The sequence below is a fragment of the Podarcis melisellensis genome (genome assembly GCF_964234715.1).
Source record: "Podarcis melisellensis genome assembly, chromosome: 17".
NCBI classification, from domain to species: Eukaryota; Metazoa; Chordata; class Lepidosauria; order Squamata; family Lacertidae; genus Podarcis; species Podarcis melisellensis.
In genome coordinates this window covers 33,216,839-33,238,880 of record NC_138534.1, presented here as the reverse complement: position 1 = coordinate 33,238,880, position 22,042 = coordinate 33,216,839, and the positions used below count along the sequence as shown (strand labels likewise).

Below are 22,042 nucleotides of genomic sequence, written 5' to 3'. Positions count from 1 at the left end.
CCCTTAGCAGTGCTCTTACTTTAAGATTGTTTTCCTTCAGCACTCTCATTTTCAAAAGATAAAATGCCAAACAGGTTGTTTCCCTGCAGCAAAGCCATCACTGCTGCAGGTCTCTCCTTCATTATGTTGCTGCAATTCTAACACTCCTGTAGTAGCATTGGCTATCCCCAGCATTGAGCTAAGGCAGAAATCCCTCCCTATCCAGCAAGCATGGTCATGTATCCTCCTTTGTTTGAAGGGCCGTCCAATCATCTTGTTCAAAGAAGGGAGACAAGGGCCTTGACGTTGCCCATCAACAGTTTAACATCTTGATTGCTTAGGCCAGTGTTCCCCAACCTTGGGCCTCCAGCTGTTTTTGGACTACAACTCCATCATCCTTCGCTAGCAAGACCAGTGGTCAAGGATGATGGGAATTGTAGTCCAAAAACAGCTGGAGGCCCAAGGTTGGGGAACACTGGCTTAGGCCACCTGGTCTCAGCCTTCCTTGTAATGTTGAGATTCATTGGATTAAAAAAAAATTCTAGTAATTGCTTCTAAATGTGCATTTATACATACATATTGGCACATGCACATTTTAGTGTGTGTGTGTGTGTGTGTGTGAATGGCCATTCTATTCCCCCTGATGGTTGTTGGTACAAACCCTAAAGCCAGCAACCTTGTTCTTCATTTGCCCTTCTGTGGAGTGATATAGCTTACAATTTTTGGGTGCATCTTGCCTTAATTCCTCAGTTCTGTTGGCATGCTGCCAACTCATGAGCCTGGGAGACGCTCCACTCCAGTACTTCCTATATGTCTCTATAGTTTTAAAAATGGCTTCAGTGATTCACTTTGCAAGAGAAGACAAGGAGGCTGCTGGAGGCCTGCCTGAGGGGAAAAGCAGCTGAAGAAGTTAAGTTGGGCATCTCAAGGGAGTGCATGTTGCAAGTCATATGTGCAGGACATGACCCTGGGCTGTACAATCCAGTTAGCCATCAGTGCAACAAGTGCCCCTTCAGGTCCATTATTCCGGTTTAAAATCCAATCAGGCTAATCAAAGAGTCGCCGTGTCACCTAAAGCAACAAAAGAAAACTCAATCAAGAGTAGTAGTGGGTTAGCAGAACTGAAAATAATGCCAATATATTTCACATCTGGCAACCAATGTGTCTCTGGTTTCAGATAGTACATGGGTAGATGAGTTTTAAAAGCCTGGGGCACAATTTTTCAGGGCACTCTAGAGGCTACGGTGGCTCATCTACCAGAAAGTAATGTATTTAGTTTTAACTCTGGAAGTGTATACTCGATTCTGCCCAAACTAAGCATCCTGGAGCAAAAGATACACCAGGAGACAGGTATTGGAAAACATGACTGCCCAGGAATTATGCATTTCTTGTATCAAATCACTTTTGGAATTTGCTCTAAAGCCTTCGTTTACAAGGGGCTATAAACTCTAGGTTTCCCAGTAAAAAATGTTATGGTTGCCTAGATCCACTCTATCTACCTAGATCCACTCTACTGTAATCACTTACTGAATCACTCAAACTGCAAGACCAGTACCTGTTGTCCTTTGCTTTTCCTCCACTACATCTGGTTTCTGCTCCTTTGGGCACATTTGCTCTATGTCAGGCTTCCTCAACCTTGGCCCTCCAGATGTTTTGAGACTACAATTCCCATCATCCCTGACCACTGGTCCTGCTAGCTGGGGATCATGGGAATTGTAGGCCAAAAACATCTGAAGGGCCGAGGTTGAGGAAGCCTGCTGTATATAGTCCTGTATATAGTCCTGCCTCCTGATGGCTGAAGGAGAGTTCTCTTTTCCAGTTGCCAAGAAACCTTTTTAAAGGGCTTCCTCTTGCTTACTGTTCTTGCTCTTGGCTTCAACATGCCCAGGTTCAACATGCCGAGAGAGAGAGAGAGGTTTTTGTATGTCACCCTCTGGTCCTCCCTTCCCAGCTGCTCATAACTGTGCCCTAGTTTGTAAAATGAGTCCACAGACAAATGAGTCCACTACTGTTCTTCCTTAAGCAGCACTGACCTCCACCTCACCCTTCCTTCTCTTACACCCTGTGTGCTTGCTCTTTCTTGTATGCATGTTGTTAGGTTAGTTGTGGTTAGAATCAATTGGCTAATTCCCTCACACTAAAGAAATGTGTATTGTTACTGAGTGATCACCATTGCCATAAAAGAGATGCATTGTTGCTGAGCTATTCCTCACTGAAGTATTAAATATGTATATTTTGATTCTCTCCATTTTAAGACCTGTGTGAGTGTAAGTTGCTGGGTAAATCTGCCAATGCACTTTGTTGCCATTGTCTACATATCCTAATTCATGACTCTTCTAGAACATACATATGTAAAACAAGTGTTTCCTGAAAGCCTAAGTATACAAATAATTCTGCCATTCGTAGCTGTAACCATCTTTATGCTGCCCTTTCATATATTAATATATTAATTCATGGATCCAGTTTTTTTGGCTGGCTAGGAAGAGAGTGATCTGAGAGTGGAGGATATCACCATCAGTCCCTTGTCATGACTACATCACTTGTTGCTGAGATTTTGACTTTCAGCAGCTTACTTTCTCCGCAGAGGCAGGGGCCCTATTTGGATGGTCTGCTTTTGGAGGCTGATGGAGCAAATTGGTTTTCAGATGACTCGGAGCCAGCGGGGCAGGGGTGGGATTTTCTGATGGGTACAGTTGATGCTTTGTTGAAGCCCTGGCTGATCTGTGGAATATGCAGAAGGATTCTTGGTCTGTTAAGGTTATCAGCCCTAAATATCCTCTCTTGCTTCATAAAGCTCTTCTAACCTCTTGGTATACACCAGAGCTCAGGGCAATGAAGCAAGGTGGGAGATGGCTTCTTCGGAGGCAAGTGGAGCAAAACTTAAGGTTAATACAATCAAACACCCGTGAGTGCTCTTTATCGAGCCTAATCTTTGCTAGTGAAGAAGACATACATTGCTGCTTCCATTGCATCCTCACTGTGTTGTCTGGCGGAGCTTTTCCAGGTAGTATGGGGCCTTTTACATTGCCCAAAGGAGGCAATAGAATGGACAGTGGCTTGGTGTGTCTTGTTTGCCTTGTGTGTCTTGTGCATCTGCCAGGATCTTGGCTCTGCTATTACAGTGCTTGGTTTGCTTTGGTCATCCACTTGTGCTCTTGCTGATAGCAACTAATGGATCACCAGCTGGGCCAGGGGGTGGTTAATGCCTCATTGCAAATAGGGGGTAGTCCATACCTACCTAAAGAAGGTGATTGTAAGACCACTCCTTAAGAAATCCTCAGTGGATTCAAAAACATTAATTATCTAATGTCCCCTTTGAGGGGAAGGTTCTTGAGTGTTTGGTCGTGGGCCAGTACCAAGCTCTATTGGATGAAACTGATTTTCTAGAACCATATCAATGGGGGTTTAGGCCTGGTTTTCACACAGAAAGTGCTTTGGTCACCCTGTATAATGACCTTTGTCAGGAGAAAGTCAAGGGGGTGTGTATGCCTGTTAATTCTCTTTGATCTCTCAAGATGTGTTATGGTACAGTATGTTATTATTCTGGAGTGAATGCCCTAGTTGGGGTGGGCAACACCACTCACATCTACATGAAACCACTGAGTAAGGCCACCTGGAGTTTGGGAGTGGTTGTCAGCAATATGTTGATAATAGGCAGATCTGTTTCTCCTTTAGATGTTGCAATGGACTAGGTGAGAACCAATAAACTGAAGCTTAATCCAAATAAGTATTGGTGGGTTCTCTAGATTGGCTGGGTGGGCCCTCGCCTGTTCAGGATAGGGGTTGCACTCCCTTGGAATGAATAGTTGCACAGCTCCTGGGTGCTTTTGGAACCACTACGCTTGTCTGAGACTGACATGGACTTAGTGGTCAAAGTGCTTTCCATCAGCTTTGGTTGCAGGCCCAGCTAGACCCCTATGAGGATAAGGATAGCCTGACTTCTATGGTCTGTGTCCTGGCAATAGGTTAGATTACTGCAATGTGTCATATGTGGGGTTACGTTTGGAGACTGTTTGGAAACTGCAGCTGGTGTAGAATTCAGTAGACTGATGGCTGACCAGAGCAAGATGGACTGATCATATAGCACCAATCTTGGCACAAGTGCATTGTGTACTAGTAGGTTTGTGGACTCAATTCAGGATGCTGTTTGTGACCTATAAAGCTTTATGTGCTTCAGGGCCTCAGTATACCAAGAGCTACCTCTTCCACATGAATCAGTCTGAACCCAACATTCATCATCTCAGGTTCATGTCTGTGTGCCCCCTCTGAGGGCCTTCTCGGTGGTGGCTTTCTTTTTGTGGAATGCTTTTTAATTTGTAGGGGAAAGGCTCTTATGCTCATTTTTTGAGTGGCGTGGGTTGATTTGGATCCACCCATCTGTGTACTGTGTACAGTATTATGGATGAACATTTTAGGTGTTTATTTTATTCCTGTTCTTATACTTGGCTTTAATGTTTTGTTTTTATATTGCAAGTTGCTTTGTGTCACTTTTGTGAAAAAGCAACCAGCAAATAATAATGTAGTTCTTTGGAATCATTCTGCAGATTGAACAAAGAAGCTTGTGCACTTTCCAATTTATTCATGCTTCAGCAGGATATGGTAAAGTCTGAAACATGCTTGTAACCTCGTTTTGTGTTGTGGTACTAGCAAGGTTGTTGAATGTAAAGCAGGAATGCCAATGATCCTCAAAATGCGTGTGTATTACACCTAGAGATAATGGGTTATCTGCTTCGAATAAAGAAATTATATCTCTCTAGCATTGTTAGCAGTTTGTATTTGCATGTGAATAGTAATGTTTAGTGTTTCCACTTAGGTGCTTCATACAAGGTTGTAACTGATGGCCAGGATCCAAAGTAACAGCTGGACTAGTTCCACGTGCCTAAGGGGAATTTATTGAACAGCAGAACCCTGTCTAGTTTATGATATGGTATTATCCATTATTCAGAAGAATAAAAAATCTTACTCGTTGCACAGAAGTCCTTGGACACACCCAAGAATCCCTCTAGCACTCAGGCAGCATGTTCTGAATTTCTTTTTTCTTTGTGAAAGACCAAGGAGCAAAAATACAGTGTAAGGGGGAGTGAATAAAACTGTATCTCCCTCTAGTCCTTATGGTGATATTACAGTATGGGAAGAATTAGATGACATACATTGGATGCACAAGGTCTCTGGGACTTCCAGCTAAAGCAGGCATGTCCAAAGTCTGTTTCAGGGGCCTAATCCGGCCCACCGGTCGATTTAATCCGGCCCCCTTGGCAGTATATGTCCTGGGGTAAAATTGTAAAAAAAGCTCAACAAACTTTGGTCGGCCCTCACATATGTTCACTTCATCAAATCTGGCCCTCTTTGAAAAAAGTTTGGGCACCCCTGAGCTGAAGGATCTTGGCTAGCAGGGTTGGAAAACATCTCTGCCTGAGGCCTTGAAAAACCATTGATAGTCAATGTAGACAATGATGGGCTAGGTAAAGGTAAAGGGACCCTTGACCATTAGGTCTAGTTGTGACCGACTGGGGTTTCGGCGTTCATCTCGCTGTATTGGGCGAGGGAGCCGACGTACAGCTTCTGGGTCATGTGGCCAGTATGACTAAGCCACTTCTGGCAAATCAGAGCAGCGCACGGAAACGTCGTTTACCTTTCCGCTAGAGTGGTACCTATTTATCTACTTGCACTTTGACGTGCTTTCGAACTGCTAGGTTGGCAGGAGATGATGGGCTAGCTAGGCCAATAGTCTGACACTGTAAGGCCACTTCATAGGTTGAATCCTATGAAGGCAAGTCTGTATTTATTCTTCACAGATAGAGGTTGTATTTGCATGTAACACTGAGCCCAATAATATAATATAATATGTATGAGCTGTATTGCCAATGAATACTCCTGTTTCCTCCTCCGTTGAGCTGGGAAGCAAACTCATAGAGTTACTTCTGAGGAAGGATTTGTGCTTTGTTTCTCTCAAACTGCAACAAAGGAGCCCATGTTTTGTTTTTGGTTTGTTTGAGAGAAACAAATCATGAATGCTGATTAAGACATGATGTTAAGACAGCCACTTCATGGCTTGTTTGCCCACCAACTAAGGAAGGAGTAAAATGGGATCTCTTGACAAATTACACAGTGTGGCTTAGTGTTGTGTATCTGTGGCCATTGAATAGAAATTATGAGTGTGCTCTCCAAGTATCCCCACATTGATTTAACACTCATTCGTTCAGTAGTTGTGTCCGTGCGTGTGGATTTGTGCAATTGTCCCTGGCAGGTGATTTTAATGGACGTGTTGCTAGCCATAATTGTAAACTGCAATGGTTTTTAATTGTGATATTGCTGTGAGTGACCTGCAGAGTGAAAGGGCAATGTTAAGATGGCCTGGATACTGTAGCTGCTATTGTGAGGATTATTTTAGTTGTAATTTCCTGACTTTATGGCTCTTAAATTGAGGTGTACTCAGCATTTCCCAGTTCAGGTTTTTGCAACTTTAAAATTTGAAGACCTAATACTCTTCAAATAAAAAATGCTTCAGATATTCCACAGAACCCTTTGAACTGGGAGTTTAGCTAGAGTTCAGGACGTGCATTTAGAATTTTGCCCTAAGATACGAAAACAGCCAAATAACCTTTTAATGGTAGGTTTTAAGTGCAGCTTTCTGAATGCTTTTGCCCTTCCCCATCTCTTTTGATGCATTGCTTTCCTTAAGGCCAGGAGCATGCTCTTATGAGGCAGAGGCTCAGGAAGTTCTGACGTAAAATAATTGTTTTGCAAGATACTGTCAAGCTAGAAAGGGATTCAGGGGGTTGTGGCTTTACCTTTTTTCTTACGTTTTCACGCTATGCTAGTATGCCGTGATACAGTGAATAGGAAAAGTGGGGGAGGAGACATTGTATTGAGCTGCCATGCTGTTATCGGAGGGATTGTTTCTAGATACAGGTTTAGCATTCATTGGTTGTCTGAAGAAAGCCATTTCATCCGAGGATTGGACAAGAAGCTGCGTCAGTTTGCTGCCCGTCTCCAAGGCACTGGTGATGCTGCCTCCACAAGCTGGCTAACGTCACAGCTCCATCACCCAGCGGGGTGTGGGCTCACTCTCCCCCCCTCCCCCGTTCTGTTTAATTCTGTATTTGCTTCCTGCTGCATTTCTTAATCTGTCTTCTGCCAAATGCTAACAGCATGATATTTTGCAATCATTTAGGTGAATACAAGAAAGACGAACTCCTGGAAGCTGCTAGGTAAGTGCTGCTCAGAATACAAATGGTTTTTGAAGGGAGGATGTAGGAAGCCGGGATGAAAAATGGGCTTTTATGATCGCTGTCATTCTGTCATTACCCTATTATGAAATTATGCAGATAAACAAGGCTTGTTAGCATGGGTTTGCTTTGGATTTTAGCCACTTGCAAAAAGCAAAAGAATGTGTTTATTTGTAGTCATGCAGTATGATGGGGGTGCTTGCATTTTGACATAATGTACTCCCAATTTCATTTATGTTTAGAGCGATAAATTTAGAAAGAAACAGTATATTAGGACATTTTCTCTTTATTTTATACCTGAAAGGCATATTTCGCGTTTTCTTATTAAAGCCCATCATAAGAAACCTTGAGCAAGAGCTCTGAAGCTATTTATAGTGTCTTGAGGAATGTAACAAAAATAGGTGTTTGGGAAACGTCTTTTCGGCAGATACATAAAACCAAGTAAAATATAAATTAAATGTTAAATTGATGTTAATCTTTTACATGGTGTATTCTTAAAGGAAATGTTTCAAGTGTCTGTTTTTTGCAATTTGCAATGCATATTGGGTGGTTCTTTGAACATGCCAGTATATAGAGCAGTATATAATGTGAAATTCCATTTCAAATATTTTATAAGGGGCTCTCCCTCTTTCTTCTCTATCATGCAGGAGTGGTAATGAAGAAAAACTAATGGCTTTGTTGACACCTTTAAATGTGAACTGCCATGCAAGTGATGGGCGAAAAGTAAGTCTGTGCATATTTAACACATTTTGCCATTTTTACCCCTGACAGCTAACCTGCATGCCTTGTCAATTTGAAAATATTTTTAATCCATCACTTATGTTGGAAGTGTTGTAATTCGTGTCTGTTAACTATGAAATTAAATGATGCTATGCCTAATATTGATGGCTTGTGACAGATTGACAGAGGCAGTGGAGCGTGCACTTGAAATCATGCTATTTGTTTCAAATGTCAACTATTGGGCTATGCTTCAGATAGTTCGGCTATAAAAATAAACTGCATGTTTGGTCTGTTAATAGCTGTAAAATAGCAGTCTGTCTAGTATTTTCCTTTTTGTGGTATTGTTCAGTTAAGAAAGGTAGGAGTCCAATCCCCTACTACTATGCTTAGCATAGCTAATTCCATATCGGTATGATTTGTGCCTATTGAATTCTCTTAACTTTTGATATTTTTATGCTTTTGATGTCTGGCTGCAGCTTTACATAACGGGGATGTTGAATGAAATGGATTGGGTTAGAAGGGGAAGGGAAGAACCTACAATGACAGGCTACCAGCCAGACTTCATGACATGTTCTCTTAAATTACATAATGTGCATTTAATTTCACTGCTTAGCTTTGAAATTTTGTAATTGGTATACTAGAATTTGCTCTTGGGACTGACCCAGGTCCACACAGATTAGGAATCTTATCCTTCGGTGGCTATTTTTAGGGTTTGCCAAAATCTTCACAGCCTAGTCTCAAACAGGGATGACCAGCTGCTTTGGCCTGCAAGGCTGGATCATTCCTGCCCAAGCTGAGCTGGAGAGGGTAGACTCATAAAAACTGGGGCAGGCTGTGGCCCTTGGTCTCCCAGTTGTCTATTTTGGAGCTAAATCTTTTAAAAATAAGTTTATTCATTTGCAATGCAAAAAGGGCCAGTTCAAGCATTTTTTGACACAAACACTACAGAGCAAGGCTCATGTAAGTGCCATTTATTTCAATGTTTATAACTGCTTATATTTTATGGGACCATGCCCTTTCTTTTTAATAATGTTGTCTGTATAATCTGTAACTGAGCTAAAATTATACCCACTAGATTCTTGATTAGTTGTACTGATTTAAAACTTGACGGCATGCATTGTGTGTGTGTGTGTGTGTGTGTGTGTGTATGATTATATATATTGTTTTGTTTTTACTTATATGTTAGAATGACCATCAGTTGGTTTTACTGTCACAATGAACTGTATACACTATCCCCACACCCATTTGTCCGCAACTAAGTACTTCTGAATCTCCTTAGAACTGTCTGTGCAAGCAACTTATATTTAGGATTTATTCAGATGATTTGTAGTACTGTATTCTTAGTCTGATAGCATGGGGAAGTCTTTTAAGTGATGATATGCAACTGTGTGTGTTTATTTAAAGAGTTTTCTTTTATAATCAGTATTCTTAATATAGAAGTCCTGAGCAGAACTTTTTTGTGTAGCTAAATCCCCACAGATAGTTAAACGAGGACCAAAACAATATGCCATCAAGTATAGTATTAATTGTTCAGGAATATAATGTATCTGAAAGGAAATACAAAGGAAAGAAGTTCAGTGTATTTAAAACAATTGAGATGCAGTAGCAGATAATCCGATCAAAACCAACAGATTTCTATTCAAAACAAAAATAAAATTATTATTAATAACAACAAAACATTTATATAATGAGTATATTTGGTAGCTACTGTTGAGAGCTCCTCTGTTAAGAACTGTTCCTACCATGTGATGGATCTTGGGGTATCCCTACAGGTCAGCAAATGCTTAGTTCTTTTTAATCTATTACTGTAACTGTGAAGGCACCATTCAGTTCTCTCCCCTATCAAAATGGCTCACGTCTTCTCTGTTGAAAGCATAATCTCAAAGATTCAAAACTCTGCAGGACTCTGACAGATATCCACCTGTGCAGCGATTGCCCTTGCTTCTGTCTGGGAATAAGTCACATAGCGCATAGGGAACAGTGCATACGCAATGCTTTTGAACCTTGAGCCTTGATTGGGGTTGGGGAATGCTGCTGGCTTCTGCATTGACCAAAGGAATGCGATTTTGAGACTCTTGCCGTTCAATATGTTTCATTCTGTGATACTGCTTAAGCCTTTTGCTCCTTTCCTTCATCTGGCATCCCCAAGGTTCAGTAGTGTACCAAATTGGATAAGTGTCTCGTTGCTCTGGTTTCACCATTAGTATTAAATCCACCCTAAAAGCCACCAAAATCAACAGCTGGCTTCAGGTAGAATTCAGCATGGCACTATTGCAAATGTTCCGTCTATGCAAGCATATCAGCTTGCCAGATGACTCTCCATGTGCTGTTCTTCGTTGAGGTTGGTTGGGTGAATCCCACTCTTCATCTATGGGTTTCAAGACTCCACTATATTAGGCAGGAAATACCTAGGTTGAGTACCAGGTTACGTTCTGCCATCTTTCCATTTCTAAGCATCCAAATAGGCCAAAAGGATAGGCGTTAACCAGGGGAGTGACCTTTTGGCCTAGTAAGGATTGCCCTCATGTGGATTTGGAATTTATCTGGGAAATCCCCTTCTCTCTCTCTCTCTCTCTCTCTCTCTCTCTCTCTCTCTCTCTCTCTCTCTCTCTCACACACACACACACACACACACACACCCTTTACCTCTCTCTATTATGTTCAGATAAATGGGTAAAATGGTTTGAGCTTCAGATACTTAACATCGTTGATATAGGAAAATAGGCTATGCATGCCTAAATAAGAAACCTAGGAGCAAGCCTTAATTTTGGGTCAGGCAATCCCAGTCATCAGAGTAATGACTGCTGGCTGTGAAAGATTCATGTGCACAGCAGTCATTACTGAAAACACTAGTGTTTGTGCAACACAAGCTGGTTCTAGGCACCAACATTAATTGCTTAGCTGAAATGTGAGGATGCACTTTTTTGTTTACAGTTATAAAAGGCTGTAATTCTTCAATAAAATCTTCAGCACTGAATATTGTATAGAATTTTGAAGAAACATATATACTGTTGAATTCTATCATTCAAGCTCATATCCTACTGAAGTTGTAGTACCTAATAGTCTTTGCTTATTAATAACAGCTAGAGGTTGGGGTTTTGCGTGGAAAAAATAACTCCAAGATACTATAAATAATCCTATCAGTCATCCTATATATTTTTAGAATCCATTTGTGCAGTTTTTTTGTATTATTTCTAATGAACCCATGACCCTATTATCTGTCAATGAATTGAATTGTAAATGAAGAATTGGCTAGTATCTGTGTTTGAATTCAGAATGCCAAGTGATGATACATATTGGCAGGAAATCAATGGCAAATATGCTCATCAAAGATTAAAAAATTAAACAGGAACACCAGGAAAAATAAATTCAATTAGATAATTCAGTTAGAGAAACTATGTATATTGTGTTGACACAATACAGAAGAAAATGATACAAACTCAATTTTACATTACCAAACAACTTTTACAATATTGCATTAAAATAAATTGCCTCTGCATTACTCTCCAAAAAGATCTTTTAAAGCTTAGCTCTGCATAAATGCTTCTGCGTGACATATGGGAAGTTTTTATAGTGGGCAGCAATGGAACCACAGTTATCCCTTTGGAAGCAGTCATATACAGCAAGGCTACGAAACAAGAAGTTACTGAACTCCTTCTCCCACCAGTCAAAGCCTGCAAGGCCCAATGGTCTGGGATAATGTTGTTGTAGTCTGACAGCATCTGGAGGGCTGCAGGTTCCATATCATTGCAGTGATGTCCAGAGTCCTTTTACCTCAGCAGCTCTAGTGGTTACTGATACACCATTTAAAATGGTAGTTACTTATTCCAGCTTTACTGCTGGTGCTCAAACCATCATAAAACACATCATAACAACATCTGCTAATTTATTTACTTCAAAGCAGTGAGATTCTGAGGGTTGTCATCAGTGTTTGTTTACACTGGATGAGAGTTTAGACCAGAAAAGGTTTCAATGTGCGATCTGTTTGTGTAGACTGGCCCTTAAAGGTAAAGGGACCCCTGACCATTAGGTCCAGTTGTGGCCGACTCTGGGGTTGCAGCGCTCATCTCGCTTTATTGGCCGAGGGAGCCGGCGTACAGCTTCCAGGTGATGTGGCCAGCAGGACTAAGCTGCTTCTGGCGAACCAGAGCAGCGCACGGAAACACCGTTTACCTTCCCGCTGGAGTGGCACCTATTTATCTACTTGCACTTTGACGTGCTTTTGAACTGCTAGGTTGGCAGGAGCAGGGACCGAGCAACGGGAGCTCACCCCGTCGCGGGATTCAAACCGCCGACCTTCTGATCGGCAAGTCCTAGGCTCAGTGGTTTAACCCACAGCGCCACCCGCGTCCCGACTGGCCCTTAGTGATCTGCAGTTCTCCAGACTGCTAATTCTTTTACAAGTTCTGCCCCTCACCCCATTAAACCTTTATAGTGCAAGTTCGGATCTCTGGACTCGCTTAACTGTTTGCTTTCTGTCATGTTAAAGTGTGTTTCTGGAACTTTCTGCAGTGTTGTTTCATGGTGCTGGAAACTGGAGAATAAAAGCAGCTTGATACAGAAATTAACTTCCTTTTCATGCTGTGCATACTTAACAACAAAGCCCCTAAACATAAATGGAGGCCCATAGGGAGATGCAAGACCAATGCAGAGCCAAAAAATAACTCATCATGCTTTCTGCAGATACAAATGAGCCAACTGAGTGCATCTTATTTCAGAAGACAGAGCCTTTATAGTATTTCACTACTTTCCTTAACTATCACCTGGGGAGAGGGAGCCATTTCATCTTCTTGCCGTTGCCTTGTATGCAATGTGGGAAAATGACTAGCACGGGAAGTCTTAAAAGCCTTTTCAATTCTGCATGTGAGAGGAAATAGGGCAAGTGTTTCCTTTCTCACTTTGCTGTTATAAATCCATATAATTACAATGATGTATCATAGCCAGGCAATCGTTTGTATAAACTTGAAAAGAAAACTAGGCACATCTGTATTTGGACACTTCATGTGGGGGGGGGGAGAGGAAGTTCTTACCTTCTGTTCTTGGTTATTCATATATTCTACCCTACTTGGGTATCAGATATTGTTCTTTGTCCAAAACCTGTACCCTTTTATCCTTCAGCAGCCCTGTAATGGTACATGTAGTTTGAGAGACACTAGCCCAAGGTGACCCAGTGAGTTTCAGGACAGATAGAGTGACTGCACCATACTAGTTAGTTCAAGTTCAAATTCAGATATTAGAAGTCACTTGTTTTTCCTATTCACCATTTTATATACTGTACAAAGCCATTCTTTGTTTACAGGCTGTAAGTCGTAATTCTTGAGGGAAACAAACTCAAGTCCCCATTTTGGATTAGTTTCCCATTGTGTTTACATTTAACTACCACAAACAGGATTCTAGAAGACAATGTTTGCTTTTGTTTGGCTTTTAAATGATGATGCAATTGGAAAAGTTAATGGATTTTCACAAGATGATTTTCTGTTTTCCAAGCATTGTGTGTTTTCTTACCCTTAAATACAAAGTAATTTGAGAAAGTTCACTCTTACTGGTTACCTACTGAAATGCAAACTGGAAGATTTTCGTCAAACCCAGCAATTGCATTCTGTATAACCACCCTAAATAACTTGCGCCAAGACTGCTTCCATTAGTCCGCAGATGAAATCAGTACACTATTCTACAGTCAGGAAGGAATCTTCATTTGTTTACACAAAGATCTTAAAGGGGATCATTCACAATGCTTGAATACCTGTGGAAGTGATAGGCTCATTGTGGTATGAGCAGAGGTGACATAATAGTTAGACTGAGCGTTCAACTAATACAAGGAAGATGCCACTGAGCCATTCAGCTTACTGAGTGATCTTAGCCAGTCACCATCACACTGACTTCATAGATAGATAGATAGATAGATAGATAGATAGATAGATAGGCACTGTTTACTACCCTTCTTCAGTTCCATGAAAGAAAGATGGCATATAAATGTAAGACATACTAATACAAAAACAAAAAACAGTCTTTCAGTTTGAGCATGGAAAAAGGTTTCTTTTGTCATTCTTGTGATGTTTAAGCCCTTCATTGTTTGTCTCATCTGTAAAGTAAAAAAACCCTGCTAATGTACACATTCTTACAAAAGAGTGCCAAATTCTTACACTTTTCTTCAAAAGAGGAACCGTGATGCCAGTAAAACTCTAATCATTAAAGTTTCTTAAGTAACCAAAAAAAATAGTTAAATGTCTTTTTTCTTTTGGGGGGATATGTTAATAGGATTGTAAATGGTCCATTTTCCTTTTGAAAATGCAGGGTGGGAAAGCTGTTTTGCAAGGCTTATGATGATGATTTTTCACTACTAGGTACTAAATTATTTTAGACATAAGGATTTGAAAACTCAAGGAGTGCAATGTTTCACTTTGGAATGTTTTAGGTGTTCAATATTTGGAAGGAAGAGTTAGGGAATTCCGTAGATGGAAAGAAAGCAGTTTGTTTTCAGCTTCAACAATTCAGACTATAGCAATGTTTGTTTACCGTTTACCTATGACCAGTCACCTCATGTTTACCCTCAAATGAAATAATGCTTAAGGCATTATATTTATCATTTTAAAAGGGCTGTGTTTAGGACAATCACACTGTCCTTTTGCATTACATCGGTACTAGTTTCTTTGTACTGCAGGGGTCACCAACCTTTTTTGAGCCCCTGAGGTTGATGAGCAATGTGTGTTCTTGAACACAGGTGTAATATATTTGGTTGCTTCTCTTATGGAGCTCTTGCCAGAATGTTTTTTTTTTTGCATCTGATTCTGATACAGATTAGATGTGCTAGGATACCCAGTTTGCATCTATTGGAAACTGACTGGTGGTGTCGTGGTATAAACGCTTTACAATCAAAATACTTTCTCCCTTCTGCAGTTCTCTTTCCATAGGCAGAGCACTGTTTTCAACACCAAAGCTAAAAAGGCTACGATCGCCATATTTCCCTCCACAGAAGATGTCCACTCCAGGTTTTCTGGTGACCTGCTATTCCCTAAGAGCACCTCAGTTTTCCTGCATGAAACCGGCAGGGAATCTTCATCCTTGGTGTTTATCTTTAAACAATTTGCTTAAAACTGTTTCCCCCTTTCTGGAGTGAGGTGTGAGGGAGAGTCCTGCTCTGAGTGTACCTCTGCTGTAGATGCTGCCAAAGAGACGGGAGAAAAATTATGCTGAGGTGAAGTCACAGGGAAGAGTGGCAGATGAAGGCAAATACAGAAATGGGAAATAAAAAAATGGAGGGAAGTAAAAAAAGAGGTTTTAAAATGCCGCTCCCAGAAGCAGGAGCTGGCGTGGAAATGTAACACAGCTGCCGGCAGGGAGAATGCTGACAATTTAAAGAAAAATAAATACCGTATTTTTTGCTCTATAAGACGTCACTTTTTCCCTCCTAGAAAGTAAGGGGAAATAGAGCGAATGCAGGCTGCGCAGCTATCCCAGAAGCCAGAACAGCAAGAGGGATTGCTGCTTTCACTGCGCAGCGATCCCTCTTGCTGTTCTGGCTTCTGAGATTCAGAATATTTTTTTCTTGTTTTCCTCCTCCAAAAACTAGGTGCGTCTTATGGTCTGGTGCATCTTATAGAGCGAAAAATACGGTAAATGCCAAAGGCTAGCACTGCATGCAAGGCACAGAAGGAGCTTACACATGGCAGCTGCTCATTCTTAATTTCTTCAGTGCAGACATGCTAATCACATGATGCACCTTCAGTGTGTGAAGAAGACTCCTGGGACTTAAACTGGCCAGAAACTACACCCTAATTCTGTTCACCAGATATAAACTCTTGCTTGCCATGGCAACTGTAATTGTACTTCCTGGTTGCTGAGAGGACCATGATGGGACAGCAGGGTCACTTAAACAGTCTGGGCTAATTTCCCCAAAGCTGGAATGCAAGAAGCGTTTTTCATTAATTTGGGGGAAGCTAGACTGATTTAACCTAGAGAATGCTAATTAAGTTGAGACTTGGATTTGGTATTTGCAGTCAGTGAGAGAAGTTGAAAGTAGGGCAACCACTTTTAATCAATTCATCTGTTCAACAGATTAAATACCTTTGACATCAGTTTTAAAAAACTTGATCTCTTGGGTAGTGGTAGCTAGATATGTCACTGGAAATATTCAGTCTGTTGATAAAATGCATATGTTATATATAATGATGTTATAACAGGATCTGTGATGTAGCCTTTTAAACTAAACGTATAAACTGATCAAACATTTGTAAATGTTTTTTTCTGTCTAAGATGAAAGTAGCCAGTTTCTCTTTTGTTGTGAAAGAAAGCAAATGAACACACTCAAAATGGAGACCGTATTTTAATGGTTAAATAGTGGGTAAAGGATGCACTTTTGATAGATTAATAGGGAGCTACAGAGAAGGCAGTAGCCAGAAGAATTTTTTTAATCGACTGGGAAGAGAAAACAGAGGAGAGGGGTATATTATTGAGGATACGTTTATCTCTATGCCCACCTCAAGTAGCTTATGCATGCAAGCTGTTCTGGTGTTTTGTGGCTGATGCTCATGTGAGGTGGGTCCCATAGGAAATCTGTGCAGAACATAGAAGGTGCTTTGTAATTGCTCCCTAGCCAGAGTTGCCATTTCTGCCTGCAGTATCTGTCTGTGTGGAAACTTGCCTTACCCAAGGAAAGAGTCTTAATTTCATTCTTTTTGTTTCTGCCTTTTCTTACAGTCTACTCCGTTACATTTGGCTGCAGGATACAACAGAGTCCGGATAGTCCAGCTTTTGCTTCAGCATGGTGCTGATGTCCATGCGAAGGATAAGGGGTATGTAAGACAGTATAATGAACTCACTGGCTTTTTTAGCGCTCGTAAAGCAGGTGGATACTAGTGAAAGGGCCTCTTAAATAGTGGTACCTAAAAAAGGCTTGGAGGGATGCGGGTGGCGCTGTGGGTTAAACCACTGAGCCTAGGGCTTGCCAATCAGAAGGTTGGGGGTTCGAATCCCAGCAACGGGGTGAGCTCCCGTTGCTTGGTCCCTGCTCCTGCCAACTTACCAGTTCAAAAGCACCTCAAAGTGCAAGTAGATAAATAGGTACCGCTCCGGCGGGAAGGTAAATGGCATTTCCGTGCGCTGCTCTGGTTCGGCAGAAGCAGCTTAGTCGTGCTGGCCGCATGACCTGGAAGCTGTATGCCAATAAAGGGTACCTCGGCCAATAAAGCGAGATGAGCGCCACAACCCCAGAGTCGGTCACGACTGGACCTAATGGTCGGGGTCCCTTTACCTTTTTAACAAAGGCTTATCCTTTGGGCAACAGTAAAACCTTGATTAGTCTCCCAAGCATTTCAAATCTTGTAGATGTTACAATGATGTACATTTGGAGTATAGTTTTGAGATCACAGAATTGATTAAGTATCACATGCTGCAGCCCCCCCCCCAATGCCTTAGAGCAGTCGTTTTCAAATTGCATTCTGGGAGAGGTATAGTGGTTACTTGACAGATATGTCCATGTGGAAAGTGAAGGGAGATAAACAACAATGCTGTAGAATAATTCAGAAATATCTTAAGACTTTTTCATATCTCCTACTGCATTTTTTTCTAGTGTGGTCGGGGTGTTTCCACGCCATATTTTTATTTGTCACACCTTTACAAATTAGTCTGTTAGATTATTGTAACAATTTTCTGTTCTTCTAAAGCTTTCCTTTGTGCTCTGACCTCATTTTTGCATTCAGGAATTGTATTTTTTTTAAAGCTCCTCTCCCCTTGCTTGTGAAGTAGTTGGAACCTTTGTACGAAGGCAAGGAAGAGGCGCATTTCAAATGCTGGAATAAGATATAGCAAAGTGCTTTAAAAAGTGGCTTCACCTAGGGCTCAGAAAGGATTTTAAAAGTTGGTCGTGTGGAACAGCTGCTGTGCCACCTCCCTGGATGAGTTCAAGCAATCTTCTCATCTGTGCATCAGAATTCCCACTTGTGCAGGCCTGAATCACGTGACTGATACCCTGCATGAAACTGGCCAGTGCAGTGTTGCTTTTGTTACATGCTCAGATTTTCATAAAATCCTGCACCTGGCTAGAATCTATGACCAAGCATCTGTTTGAATAATAATGTTATTGAGGTTAAATTACATTTTACATCTTTAAATGTCTCTCTTGCTGCAGCCAATTTGGTTCTAAGTTGCCTAATTATTAGCTTTTTAGGTAATGTCATTTTAATGCTTTATTTATTGCAGTGGACTTGTGCCCCTCCACAATGCATGTTCCTATGGACATTATGAAGTTACAGAACTGCTGTTGAAGGTAACGTTAAAGAGAAGTAATTCCTTAATGTCACGTAATTAATTGAAGGAAATAATTAACATGTAGTGTGCTGTCGTGTTTACTATTTGTGTGTTGTTCTTTATTGTATGGTTATTTGTATTTTTAAGTTAAATTGTGTAAGCAGCCTTGCAGATCCTGTGAACTAAACATGGCAATAGCAATATAAATGTCCTTAGCTGCTGTGTAAAGCATATGTATGGAAATACGGTATGGCTTGTGGGGGTCTTTCTGTGTGATCAAACAAACGAAAGAACAATGTTTGAGGGACACACATTTCTCATCAATGAGGCCATTTTTCAAACAATAGCATATGATTAACTGAATTTGTGTGTGATTGTGACATATTTGTCACACCTCTGAAATGTTACACCTCTGAATAATACACTGTAAAAATTAGGTGTTATGCCATCCATAACACATAAATTTGCTAAATCAATGGGGGCCTTTTTACTGAAGTCCATAATATTTTCTATTATGCCATCTTATTAAAAACTAAGGGAAAATAACTAGACCTGGTCCACATTCCACACATAGGAGAGTATTTCCACCATATTACAGCAACTGGGTTACGTCTAGCTAAATTATTACGTGATTGCAGTGACTTCTGCTCACACAATGGAACTTCTCCTTCTATGATGCCCCCTCACAGCCCCATATATATCTGCTCCAGAAGGTTTGGGAGAGACACCCCAAGCAGATTTGGAGAGTTGGAGGAGGAAGTTCTGTTGTGGAAGTGGAAATAAGGCAATAATCTTAAATTAGATACAACCTATTACTTGCCCCAAGCCAACCACTGTTTATGGCTAGTCGAGATTCAACATAGGATGTTTTTTACCTGCTATGCTACACCAAGTCTTACTGAAACTGACATTTATTTATTTTTTTAACTCTGTAATCTCATCATATTCTGAGAGAGACTCTGGGCTTTCAATAAACATTTGCAAGCAACAAACCTGGAGCACATTCTTTCTATCAAGTACATATTATTTGAACATGTATTAAAATATCAATTCATTATAATCAAAGGTTTAATTAGATAACACCTATTCTGTTTAGCACTGAAAGTTAACTGTGGTACTGACACTACATAGAAGGACTTGTACAGTTTAACTCTTATTCTTTCCTTACTTAGCACGGTGCCTGTGTTAATGCAATGGATCTTTGGCAGTTTACCCCATTACATGAAGCCGCTTCTAAGAATCGTGTGGAAGTTTGTTCTTTGTTACTCAGCCATGGTGCAGATCCAACGTTGGTCAACTGTCATGGAAAGAGTGCTGTTGACATGGCCCCAACACCTGAGCTGAAAGAGAGGCTTACCTGTAGGTATCACTAGGGTGCAAAATACTGTATTTCACATCTAGAAAGGGCTCTTTGTGCTCTACAGAGTGTGATATTGATCACAGAATTCAACTCCCTGGAAACCTCAACTTTCTTTTTTTATCTTTGCAAAGATAGTTGCAAAGATCATTTTGATGTGGGCATTTTTGGTGAAATCTCAGAGGGATTGCTGTGTAACATTTTGAGCAGTCATAGGGTAGGGCCTGGGGTTCCTTCGCATCCTTCATCATGACCAGCAGAAGCAGAATACATTGTTCGAAATAATGAAAATTATGTAATAAATCATGCAAACTGAGAATAACCATGCTAGTTGTTGTGTAATATTTACTTAATTACTGCCCTTACAATATCTGCTTCATATGTGTTAATAGATTTCGCTAGTGTCACAAAATTTGGGTCATTTTGGGACAACATTCTAATTTATTTCAGGCATTAAATGTCAGTTCAGAAGCCTTTCCCTGCAACCTTTTTTCTTGTTAATCTTCTCTTATCAACATATTTGGCAGATCAGAAGTGTGGTTGTGTGTGTGTGTGTGTGTGTGTGTGTGTGTGTCCTTTAGGCAGCATTTATACAAGTTACTGGGCATCTAAACTAATTTTGCATTTAGGCTGAGTAGCATTGAAATAGAAACCCCCCTTTTACCGCTCAGCCCAAGAATGTTATTTTGTCTTCACAATCTTCACTTGAGAGAACGCAATAGGACAGTTCTTGGTGAACTATGTGGAATTATATTGTCCCTCTTAACTGTTGTTTGGCTTTCCTAAGCTAATGCTGTATAATTCTGACAGTCATGAATATTGTTTATTCCCCTGCAGATGAATTCAAAGGACATTCCTTACTACAAGCAGCAAGAGAAGCTGACTTAGCCAAAGTAAAGAAGACACTTGCCTTGGAGGTCATTAATTTCAAGCAGCCACAGTCCCATGAGACAGCACTGGTGAGAGCATAAGAGTCACTCTGCTTGCTTTAGGCAGCATGTAAGGTTTTGTATACATAATTGTGGCTGAAGTTATCCCATAGTTAAGACTGGCGTTTTCAAGGTAAATCTAGTTCAGCCCATCACATAGCTAATGATGCTTGACCTGCCATTGACTTAATGCTGAGCTAAGGAAGAACCTGTAGTAAGCATCTTCTTTCATGTTTACACCATTTTAGCAGGGATCTGAGAATTCTGCCATTCAGAATTAAATGTTTTTTTTCAGTTGTCTGCTTTGAAATGAATAGTTTGATCCCTCAGTACATCGTGTATTTTTACAACTGTAATTGCTTCAGCAGCTTTCAAAACCTGCTAGAGTAAAAAAAAAAAAAGGTTGCATATCTGTAGGCACGATGGCACAAGCTGTATGTAGCCTGTGCTGTGAGAGGCAAGGGAGGCAAGCAAACCAACTAATTTAGCTCCTCCCTTTATCCTTACTGCTGCCACCAAGTGTGGATAACCTGCCTGCCTCCACTAAAACAGTCCTTAACGCCTGGAATTTATTTAGTGGCCCAGCGAACTTTCTATATCAAGTAGTGTGGTAAGGCAATTAGTATGGTGTGAACTACAATGCCTCTTACACGTTTAACCCAAATTTAGATTTTGTGAAAGATTTTGTAAGGCGGCAATGTAAAAAATAATCATGAAGGTCTTTATTCAACAGTAATGATTTGAAACAGTTTGAGCAAAGAAAATAAAATGAAAATAAATAGGAAAACACGTTCATCTAGTCCAGATTATTTCCCTACCCAAGTTGATACTTTTACCAGGCAGTGTCCATCTCTCTCATTGTTCAGCATCTTCTGTTCCTGGAATCTGGATGTGTAGCTGTCCTTTAGCTTCCTTCTTTTGAGTCCAGCTCTTTCCTATTTCACCAGCACTGTGTCTTTCTAAACTCCATTTGCTAGCTTTACTTACACACATTATTTCAGGTGACCAGTCAGAAGGGCAGTAGAATTCTGCTTGAGATTCTCTTTTCCATGATTTCGTCTTATTCATGTTTAGGTTTCATTTGCACCTCACGTGTTTGCTTCATGCAGTGAACTTCTGAGCTTGCCTGGTTATAGAACAGAGAGCGAAAAGCAGCCATTTTATAACCCAAAAACAATAGACAAAATGGTTGAAACAGTTTCATACTTCCACAGTTGGAAAGACACGACTGTAGAGCGCCAGTTCAAATATATCATAGTATGTCCTCTAACAGCGACCGTGCTGAGGTTAAGATGAGGGATCATACTGTCCTTCTCACCAGCCCCTCCTCATTGGTGCTCGAATTCCCTTGCCACTGTTTGCTATGATTAAGGGCTACGCTTGCATCACCAAAGAAGTGTGTGATCTTGTAACCTAGGGATAATGAACCTGTAGCCCTCCTGATAAAGTTAGACGTCCACCAGCCACAGCCAGCATGGCCAGTGGTCAGGAATGATGGAGTTGCAATTCAGTAACATCTGTAGGGCCACAAGTTCTCTTTCTCCCAGGACCAGCCCGTCCATGCCTCAGGTGGCAGAACTCAA

The 22,042-nt window shown here is 40.8% G+C and overlaps 1 protein-coding gene across 1 annotated transcript in view; it reads left to right on the top strand.

Moving 5' to 3' along the window:
• TNKS (tankyrase) overlaps positions 1-22,042 on the top strand; it is a 65,449-nt gene that overhangs the window by 10,742 nt on the left and 32,665 nt on the right. The window contains exons 3-8 of the mRNA XM_081893946.1: positions 7,154-7,190; positions 7,856-7,931; positions 16,626-16,720; positions 18,126-18,192; positions 19,346-19,532; positions 20,368-20,489. Coding sequence (XP_081750072.1) covers positions 7,878-7,931; positions 16,626-16,720; positions 18,126-18,192; positions 19,346-19,532; positions 20,368-20,489 — 525 coding nt within the window. The 5' untranslated portion in view covers positions 7,154-7,190; positions 7,856-7,877. The remainder of the gene's footprint in view (positions 1-7,153; positions 7,191-7,855; positions 7,932-16,625; positions 16,721-18,125; positions 18,193-19,345; positions 19,533-20,367; positions 20,490-22,042) is intronic.